General features: G+C 38.7%; 1 protein-coding gene across 1 annotated transcript; it reads right to left on the bottom strand.

The window, feature by feature from the left end:
* Positions 1-4,435: 4,435 nt before the first annotated feature.
* Rh5 (Rhodopsin 5) lies at positions 4,436-9,819 on the bottom strand. The gene is made up of 8 exons (XM_018522280.1): positions 9,676-9,819; positions 8,114-8,305; positions 7,119-7,334; positions 6,695-6,825; positions 6,161-6,333; positions 5,903-6,060; positions 5,731-5,826; positions 4,436-5,082 (listed from the first exon to the last, which is right to left on the bottom strand). Exons 1-8 carry the CDS (start codon positions 9,735-9,737, stop codon positions 4,974-4,976), a joined length of 1,137 nt encoding a protein of 378 aa, XP_018377782.1. The 5' UTR covers positions 9,738-9,819; the 3' UTR covers positions 4,436-4,973.
* Positions 9,820-11,289: the final 1,470 nt, after the last annotated feature.

The following is an 11,289-nucleotide window of genomic DNA, read 5'->3' as shown; positions in this document are numbered from 1 at the left end:
AATTAAATAGAGGGTTACATTAAAAAAGAATGTTCTCCCTTTTTTGAAAAACTTAATTTTTGTTAGTTATATGTGCCACTTTAAAGTAATAGTTACGCTGGCGTAACGAAAATCGACCATCGATTATTCGATGTAGCGGATGAATTCCTATTTAATCATCGATGTCATGGGAAACGGACGTCATTGGTGGGGCGATGGCGGATGGGAGCGCACAGAGGATAACGGAAGTTACAGAAGGGGATAGTGCGATAATAAATATGCCCAGCGCCGGCAGCCATAAATCCCGCGTAATTGAATTTTCAACATCCATAACTGGCCGTCGCTCGGCGCGACCTCAGGAAATAGGACGGAACGGGACGTATCTTGAACGGGAGTTAGATGATTCCATTCCGCTTTCGAAAGGCGCGGTCCTCTCGCTTCTTTCTCCTTCCGTTCTCTTACCCGCCACAGCAATAGACAGAATCGATTCCACGACGTTCGTGTCGGAGACTATTTTTAATTCGCCTTCCAGATCGAGCCGCGGTGCAACGCGACGGCCACCTTTCTCCTTCACTCTTTCTTCTCCTTTTCCTCGACTCTCGGCGAGCGACGAGTTCCTTTGACGCGAACATCTAATCAAGGATTTTCTCGATTCTTGAGTCCCCCGTTTCTGCCAAACTCTATAGCTATAACGTTCTTTCTCGCCACTATCTCCTCGTCTTCCCCCTTGGTTTGGCTCCACCTTTTTCCTACCATTCTTCTCATTCTTCTCTGCGCTCGTCGGCGCCATCGCTGTCTTCGCGCCGTTGTCGTTGTCGTGCAGACTTGGCGCGGAAAACTTTGATTGTACGTAAGTCGAAAGCGTCGAGAACGAAAAAGGAACGCTCCGAAAATCGTGGGGTGGTTGCCGCCGGTTGCCGAGAGTCGTCTTGTCGCACGATGGGATTTCTGCTGATTGGAAATCCTGTCATTCAATGGCCCGCATATATATTTCCCGGTAGACTCGCCAGCGTGACGACGACAAACGCGCTTTCGTAAAAAGCCACAGTGAAGGGTAGGAGAAGAATAGAAGTCGCGTTTTGTGTATTCACCAAGATCGCTAACTTTTCCCTTAACTGCGTTAATGCTCCGGTGATTTTTCCTGACATTGAACTCCACTCTCTCTACACGAATAAACTCGCCCTAACATTTTTAGTGTTCTGCGATGTCGACGTGCCGCGCGATTTACTTTTACCATAATGAAAACGAGAACGTCCTAGCTTCAGAGGATCTTCGAAGAATCGACCATGTTCGCTGGTTGGTAGCGTAGGTTACCCACCATCACGATAACAACCGGAGATCCGGGGGTTGCCGTGACGTCAGAGATTAGCCCTCCTGGCGGCGAGAAACAAATGACGTACTAACTGCATATTAACCAAACTACCCGGGTTGTCTGTGAAGTCCGCCTACTGCCCAATGATCCGCGCTGCGCGCAGTTCACGATTCACTGCCGTTTCATGGACTGGACTAAACTTTCTCGACCGGTGGTGAACGCGTCGGGCACGTAATCACCTTGTCTTCCCTGATGGATTAGGATACCCGGCGATGGAAACAATTATCGACAACGCGCCGATTGACCAGGATTAGTTGAAATCGTCCTACATCCAATTAGCAACCTTTTTGCGTTCCACTCGACCTCGAAACTACTCGCCCTAATTATTTTGTGGAATATATATGAAAATTCGACAAAATTTCGAAAACGACGAATGGAAAGATAACGAAAAGTCAGTATTATCTCGCCTTAATCTTCCGTAGAAGCGCAACGCCCGTAGTCAAAGTCTTGGAACAAGTACAACAGCAGCGCGCTCTTTGGCGAATAAAAATATTACTCTGGCACAATGTTCTTCTCGAAGGAGAACGCGATTCTTTCTAGGCTCCGTCCGTCAGATTTCAAAGTTCCTCGCTGCGCTTCGGTAGTTGTACATATTTCACGAGACCGAGTCGCTCCGCGTATTCATGGAGCAATGTTTCTTACTCGCAAGAAAGTTAGACAGTAAGTTAGCACGCTGTCGCGCGTTATTCATTACCTTTGTTCCTTCTGCGATCGTCTCTCAGACAATCGCGAGAAAAAATACGTTGCGCAGTATCCAAGATCAACCAAGCTTACTCGCATTCGTATTCTCATGGTGTTCTTAAAGTTGAATGTTTAGACGGCCAACTTTTATGATGATTATTTTCCGCGATACGCTTCATGATTAATGCCGGCAGTTTTCAACCACATTAAATAAATGTCTATCGTATCTATCTTATCTGTGACAATGTCGAGAAGCGATTTAGAAATTTTAGTGAATTGATTTTTCGTGAACCGTGTGCCGTGTTTTTTTTTTACATTATTCCTAAAAGCTAATAAATAAATCTTACTTATAAATTAAATAAGATAATATTGTTCAATGTTCAAATTCTCTCTGAAATGTTACACATATTTCTAAGATTTTTCCGCGTTGAACAGAATGTGGTTGACAGAATTTACGTAGCACATCAGGATTTTTAATAAATTGAGGCGATTTTTGGTCCATTTCATCCTAATTTACCAAAAATTCTGATGTGCTATGCAAATTCCGACGGCGGTTTCGTCGTCGTGTTTCAGCGCGAAAAAATCTTTGGAGTATGTAATATGATACTTCGAAAAGAAAAAAAAAGATTTTTTTGTTAAACTGCTAATTATACAGAAAATCTAAAATTCAAATAGCCATAACTTGATGAAAATAAATAGTACAATTATAAATAATTAAAATTCATTTAAAAGCTGCTGACTTCTACATTTAGATGCCATAGACTTTATTTAGAAATAATTAAGTTTATAATTAAGTTTATTTAGAAATAATTGCGTTTATAAATCCAGAAAATCAATTCGGCGCGCAGTTCGAATGACTATAAATATAATATGTACATACCATATATAGTATATATATATAAAATTCACATTGATATAGCATTAAAGATCTAGCTTCGGCCGGTATAGGCATTGTTCGTATCAATTGTGTTCTCATATGTACAACAAAATATGATTCTTATAATTAAGTATGTTCGTTTTACCGTAAAAAAGTTGAAAATGACACAAAATATTGTTTTTTACCAATTTTATTTCAAATTTTGTCCATTTACTCAAAATCCTGACGTGCTATGCAAATTTTGCTAATGGCATCGTATTCAGTGAAAAAATATATTATACTATGGCACTTCAGAAAGAAAAAAGACTTTTTATCGAACAATGTAATTAATCAATATTACCGGAGCGGAGTTTATAAATATATCGGAAATATTGTGAAATACTCTGAAGAAATTCTGAAGCATACACGAGATAATAGATATACGACACTGATTTTTCGTGAAATATATTCCAGAAATATGTTTCGTGACACATGTGGATCGCCATCAAGATTTTCTGCGGACGCTACTCATATAACATATCACTCTTTCTCGGTAGAAGAAGGAAATGTGCAGGACGAGTCAAGGAGATCGAGATAACAAGAGAGTAAGGAGATCCTCTCAATTTTTCTGTAACAAGCACGCCCAAAGGCTGTCTCATAAAAAAGGATACGACTTGTCAGTGATATTAGCGCATAAAAGAAAGCGCGTATTATGCGCGAATCTTTACACCAGGCGAACATAAAACTTGTAGAACGGTATTCGAATTACCGCATGCGGGGAGGTGGCAATCTATTTTTACGTTCAGTATCAGTATTCCCTTATCATGGGGAACTAATCCGATTGCGAAATAAAAGTTGGACGATCAAGGACTAGTAGAAGCCTCGGTCTCCTTACGAGTGAGCAATTTCTCAGCAGGAGTTGATTTGTAGGACAATATTTTTCCCAGGCTAAAAGATAACACATAAACGCGAACGTGCTGTGGTATTCTTCGGAGCTGTCTTCGAGCTCTGCTCGCCTTTTTTCCTCCGTTCTACTCTTTTCTCGTTCTCGCTCTTTTCTCAGCGACTTTCTTTTCTATCTAGGCTCCTTCCGCGCTTCGGGTGGCACGTGACCTCGTTCCAAGATAAGACAATGTTTCTTCACTCTCGGTGGACAGAAAGAGATCTCTATCCACTCTATTCACCTGATAGATAAGTTGCTCTTCTGGCGTGGATGGATAGAAAATCTACACCATCTCAAACGACTGATTCGTGATCCTTGACTTGATCTTTATGTTGGTAGAAGAGCCATATATTCAACTATTCTAACTATTTATAACTTTCTTATATCTGATCCAATTTGGGAAAATGAAAACTTTATATAGAAATTAAAATATCGTACTTATAGCTCTCAATTATCTTAATTCAAATTAAGAAATATCACAGAAATGTGAAAATGAGATAATTATAATAAATGACCTATATTCAACGATAATATTCAATGATACAATTTGGTATTTTAAAAGATTCATTTTTTATTTTTAATAAAATTTTAATACATTTTGCGGTTATTGCTCCTAATTGCAACCATTTTTCACTATTAATAAAACGGAATAAATACAACAATTAGCAACGAAATGCTTTGAAATTTTTAATCCAAGATCAATAAAAACAGATCAGCTACGGGGATGGCAGCACAGTACGGGCTTTCCTATTCTGCCATCTCTGATAAACTACAGAAAGCATGATATAACGTCTAAATAATTAAGGAAAACTTTTAATTACGTTGAGATTGTATCTATTGCGAAATGGTTGAGAGGAGAACGAAAAAAATGTTAGTTTCATATTTGCTCTGTTGCTTGTATTTGTAGTAATAGCTTGATATGCACAAACTAAAGAAGTCCTTTCTTATTCATATAGAATTCATATAGAAGTTATATTGGTCTCTTATCATAGAATGGGATTTCCGTTTATATCAACATTTTTAATGAGATGTATTTTTAAAAAATCTAGGCGACCGGTCGAAGTTGTATTTGTGGTGAGAATGCAGTGCAATCGATCGATATCCTCTCGATAACAGTCATTAATAGTTGATCAACAATAAGTTTACATTTCTTCCGCGTTTACTTTCTCCGTTTGCGCCGATACGGTATCCTCGGCCACTTTTTCTCGAATTCCCATCCATTTGCAGCGCTTTTCCAATTCTTGTCGATACCTGTACACACACATTTTTTCCGTTACTTAATCGGAAAACTACAATTGCTTATCTCGGAATTATCTTTTGATGTTATCGATTATCGAAATTATAATAATTGCACTGTATTTTACATAATAAAAAACATTTCGTTTTTATGTTAAAATTGATCCTTGCTGAAATTATATATCTTGAATATTTAATATATCTGAGTGTTAATTTAATGTGATTGTGTCATTTAAATATTTCATTATTAAGTTAATACTTAACATGTCTTAATGTTAAAAAATACAATTATTATTAGTAAGTGAATAAGTAATAAAACTAATGTTAATTTTAAAGTGTATTTTAAATTTTAAGATAAATGAATAAAATGTATTAAATATATATTATAAATGTTAATTTTACAAAAAATATAAATTATCCACAATTTGTTTATAAATTGTGTGAGTGTTATATTTTTTAATTGATTTTTTACATAATATTTGTATTATTTCTTCACATGTGCATTTTGTGTTAAATTAACATAAACATTTGCATGCAACGTTTGGAAAATATGTGAAATGCGTTAAACTTAACCGTTAAAATACGGTAAATTTAACGCAAATTTTCCAATTGTAAACAAACTTTTATTAGAAATGACAGAATACTAAAACGAATACGCGTTACCTAGGATGGTTGATTGCATATATCCATGGATCGATGCACGACACCGTCTTGGCGAATATGGCTGGTAACATAGTCGATAGCGGAGTAAGCGCTTCGCTGGAATATATATAAAATGAATTGAAGAGGAAAGTAGAAAACTTTTCGAATCGAAAAATATTTTCGATCTTGTTACCGATTCCCATAGGCTCCAGTTAAAGCGACTACTGCGTACGGTGTCCATGCAAGCACAAAGAGGAAAAATATCGTAAATGCAGCTTTTGCAATTCTCATCTCAACACTCCTCTCTTTGTCCTGGTTTGATACGAGTGATTTGATGTTCATCTTTTTAGCCTATGAACATACAACGCGCCAAAATAAATCCTCCACAATTTATTTCATCGAAGCTTTAAATCGATTTGTCATTGCACTGAATCGCGAAATTTCTGCTTACTTGATCGCGGAGCATTTTCTCGTGAGAGCGAATAGATTTCAGCAATTGCGAATAAAAGTATATAATCAGCAGCATAGGAAGAACATACGCCCAGAAGAATATTGTTATTACAAATGTCTTCGTATCCTCGTCATCCGTTAGATAATCGAAGCTACATGTCGTGAGGAAACCCTCTAAAAATCATATAATATTTAGTATGTACTAAACATCTATAATGCTTAACTTCTTTACTAGAAAATCAGCTAACGAAATTACCCCAAAAATCCCAAAATACGTTTTATTTTATCTTTTAATCTCAAAAATCTCAAACGGCAATGCAAATTGTTCGTGAGATGAAAATGTAAGTTAATCGCAGGAAATTATAATATGGAGCTTATAAATACGAAAATGAAATCTTATTACTTTAATATAATAAAATTTTATTACTTTACTTTATTAAATCTAAAGTTCTCTCTCTCTCTCTCTCTCTCTCTCTCTCTTTATTAAATCTTATTACTTTTCTAACAATAAAAGCGATAGAAGGAACCTGTTTACCTGCCACATATCGACCCCACAATCCCGTCATAGGCAATATCGAGAATGGCAGTGCCCAAAACCATGTGAATAGAGCTAATACTGTAGCTTGTTTTCCATTCAGTCTACCGTCAATCGGACAGCTAATTGTCCTGTAATATCAAAACGTATAATAGAATAGTTACAATCCTGCCGTTATTGATTAAACTGATTGACTAATGATAAGTGCTGAGAAACGTTTATTAGATCGTAAAATTTTTTGCCTTTCTATGAATCTGTTATCGGTTGTCATCGACATAGTCGTTTACAATGTACTGCAGTCGTTAAATTTTAACGAGCGTGTAACCACTTTGTAATTGTTCAATAATTGATTCAATAAAAATGCAATTAAATTTGTTCAATAGTAATCAATAAAAACAGTCAAAGCCAAATCACGCGTGCCGACCTGTATCGATCGAAAGCGATGGCTGCGTTGGTGATCGCTTGTCCCATCCCGGAAATCGCACCGAGCAAAGCATACACATCGCATCCGGTCTCCCAACCAATGGTTCGTTCCAGGAAGCTGTTTATGATCAACATAGGCATCTCCGTTGCCATCAGTAGATCGAACACAGCCAAATTCAAGATAAATATATTCGATGGTGTCCTCAATGATTTTGACCTAAACATTAATATATCAAAATAAATATTCATTACGGAAAACATTGATTAATTTTAAGAAAGATTTTATTTTAGAGGAAAACTACAGGGTAGAATGTGGTAATATTTTTTATCATACGTAGCAAAGACTGTGCCAAAGCGATTCAGTCTCACATATAAAGATGGCGACAGCACCACCGTTTGGTCGGTCTTACGAGCAGGATGTATTATTTACATGCCTACATACATCCAGTTTTGACAAGAGATAGTAGTAAACTATAATAATAAAAATTTTAGAAAAATTGAAGAAAAATACAATCTAGAAATTTAGCAAAAATAAAAATAATAAGAGTAGAAACAAAAGTCTTGATGTGTTTGATGTAGGTGGAACAGGGTTGCGCAAAATAAAGCTTATTTTTATATAATTTGTCCTCTCTTTTCTTCTTTGATAAAATGTTACAAATATTTACAGTATTAACAGCATAAATTAAAAATGGTTTAAAAAGTTAAGAAGATTAAAAATTGTGTGTATTAAGCGTTAATAAGATTATATACAATTCACAATCATTAAAAGATCGGACAAAATTATATAATAATTCTTAAAATATACGTATATTTTAAAAGCGCGCATTTTATGAAAATACATTGTGTGTTTAATATATCACATATATATGTATAGTTGAATTGTTTTGAAACTATATTGCTTACAATTATTGTAATTTTCAGCATTTAATTAGGCTTTTTTTGCTGCATTAATTTTCGAGTCGTCTTATGAAATTTTCTTAAATGGCACAAACTTACGTGCTAAAAATCCAAATAACGATACCATTCCCAAGGAGGGACAGCATCAGGAGCAAAAAGTACACGAGCGCGAAGGCGATATGCCATAGTCTTCCGGGTGCGAGGAATACACGCCAATGCGGGTGCACGAGATCCGCGTGCTCAGCGGGGAAGTTCCATCCTAGGAAACGTTCTTGCAGTGGCTGTAAATCTCTGTTATTTAAAAATACACCGGCTAGTTAATATTTGATCACACGAAAAGTTATTGAAATTTTCGAAACTCTAACCGCGACGAATAAAGCTCCCATAAATTAAATAATAGAAGCTTATATTTTTCGCGTTTTAATTCAGCGGATTTGGTTCTCTCTCAGAATTTTAATCCAGTGTTTAATTACCATGATGATTAATGCTAAATACTGAAAGGATATTTTGCAAAATGCTTTATAAGGTAAAAATGATTTTGAATCTGATGAAATTACCGTCGAAAGTTAAGAATACTTGGAAAATTGCTTTAAGATAAGAAACATGATTGTAATGTTTAAGTAAGAATCGTGCAAAATTATAATTTTTCTTTAATTTGATGAAAACGCGATAAAACAAAATCCTAAATCACTATCTACAGATTAAACGGGCAGTCGAGAATTTCCATAAGACCTAGGGAGGGTAATTTCTGTCGCTTCCTTCGTGACCGGCATTATTACTCCGTCACGACATCGCAAATGTAAAGGTTGTAGGACAAATAGCTTTCGCGTCGACGATAAGAATTGCGACTTTCCCGAGTAAGACGACCCGCAAATCCGCTACATCGATCGCGATGCAATGCAACGTAGACGTGATCCATTTACGCTCGGCAAATTCGTTCGATGATAAAATCGCCGCCAATACGGTCAGGGGCATAATATCACGAAAAATTTCGACCTGTTATCGACGAGAGAGAGAGAGAGAGAGAGAGCTCAAACATTATACACATTAATCTCGTATAACTGAGATTTGTACCAGGCAAATAATATTGCGAAACCTTATCTGCGTGCAGCCGATGTTACGCGTTATTATCGCGTAGCATTGTTATTTTCGTTGTTACACCATCACCACCGGCGGCTATTTGGAGAAAAAGATTTTCATTCATCGCGCGGAAAATGACGCGCGTTTTCACATTCGGCGAACATTAATGGTAATGAGATCCATTCGCATGTACCATCGATGGATTAAATCCGGCCGTGCGCTAATTGTGATGCCGAGTGATTATTAGTCCTTCCGGCTTATCGGATAGGATCTACGTAGCAGCGTAGCTCCGTAATGTGCGCGCATGATTTGATAGCCTGTCTATTCTCCGGTCGTAAGAGCTCCCTAAGCCCTTCCTTATCGCATCGCGATCTTATTCGCGAATGAAACGCTGCATCTATGTTGCGAGCGTAGTGTACATGGGGCTTGCTGCGAGAACTTTCGTGCCTCTCGCTCGCACCCACTCCGTGTGCTTTCATATTCTCCCTCGTGCCGCGAATATTATCAGCGGCTCTTCGCAGCCGCCACACAATGTCGGATGATTATAAGGAGAAATACGGTATACATAGCGCCACACCTACCCGACTCTGCTGGCGAAAGCCAATGGCCCAGCCACGATACCACTACCATTATGCATCAACATCCTTCGATGTAAGTCGTGAGCTGACGAGTGCACCGCTCGATGCACCGTTTGATGATGCAACCACCCCCTACTGAAGTTTGCCAGCTAACTTGTGAACACGACCGACCGGACGGATCCTACCGTTATATGTGGGAACAATTTCTCTCCTTTCTCTTGCGGTCTGACTGACTTGTCGGCGCTGCGGGCACAGACGACGAATCTCCCCCCGGACGAGATGTACACTTTAAAGCCGTATGTAATAGCTGTGAGAGGTTCCTAGATTGAAGTGAGACGCGGTGCGAAGGGGATGGGCGCACGTTCCGCAACTCACTTGTCCGGCCACGCCGTTATCGCTCTCTTTTATACGTCCACGACATTTCGGATCGAGGATAGCGTGCCGCCTGAGAGCTTAATTCGATTTGCGATTTACCGAATGCGAGAAACCTTTCGCTCTGGCCCGAAGCTCGTCCGTCACGCGAACGATCCTCGTTGCACGATCTTTCTCCTTTCTTTCTCTTTCTTTCGACAAGTCGACACGTCCTCTCTCCTAATGTATCGTAATCTCTATTCAAGGTAATCGCGGTTATTCGATTCGTCATTTTATGCGGCGTTGGCAGCCGAATATCCCCTCGCGAGCACGCGACGGTTGAGCTTGTTGGCAAAAATATAACGCATTATATAATACGTTATGATAATCCCTGCTGCGATTGAGAGACGAACTAAATTAATTTCCGTGCGAGGGACCTCCCGCAAAGCTAAGTCGGCTCATTAATGAATCAGCATACTTATTCTCCAATATATAGATAATATAACATCGGTTTCAAATATCCGCCTCTGATGAAACGGAAGGTGTTAAATAGCGAAGCGTTAATTTAAAAAAAAATCGATTTCCGATATAATAAAATGCAATTTACAGAAGCGCGTGGCCATCCGCCTCGAGTTAATTAAATTTCCAATGTAGATCCTAATCGAGGTTTTATTACACCTTATCGCGATATTATAGTCAATAGTAGCCGATGGCCGCAGAATGTAACGCGACCGATGGGAAAATTCGAGAATAAGCGGCGAACGGGTGCGTTTCCCGTTACACCGCGAGCTCTCGTAGTCGGCCACAGAGGTTTTTCACTCTCGCGGTTACTATGTCGGCGGCGATGCATGCGGGAAATTCATCTCGAGGAGTGCACCCGATATACGGCCGTGCAAGCGACGGCCTCGCGTTTTCACCACTGTCCTCGTTCGCCCGTTCGCGACCGCAGCCTTCACGCATCCACTGGATTAAATCATAAAATTGTCCCGGAACGGTTGCGAAATTCCGTTGATTTACGAGCGGGACTGTGACTCTCGTGGACTCTTCTCTCGCGCAGATACTCGTACCTGTTATCCACCTACTGGCAGTTATCGATGAATCCGCTCCGGCTGTCCCGCATGAATTCTCAATTTTTTGTTGCCTATCCCGATAAAGATGATTTTTGAAACGGAAGGAAGAATTCCACCGTCGAAAACACACGGAAGAGACTAGAAAACAGAGTGAATCTCTCTTTCTCCTTTATATACGAAAAGTTTTAATACAGAA

This window comes from Trachymyrmex cornetzi, unplaced genomic scaffold (genome assembly GCF_001594075.2).
Source record: "Trachymyrmex cornetzi isolate Tcor2-1 unplaced genomic scaffold, Tcor1.1 scaffold129, whole genome shotgun sequence".
Classification (NCBI taxonomy): domain Eukaryota; kingdom Metazoa; phylum Arthropoda; class Insecta; order Hymenoptera; family Formicidae; genus Trachymyrmex; species Trachymyrmex cornetzi.
The sequence above is the reverse complement of the archived record's forward strand: the minus strand, read 5'-3'. Positions and strand labels throughout refer to the sequence as shown.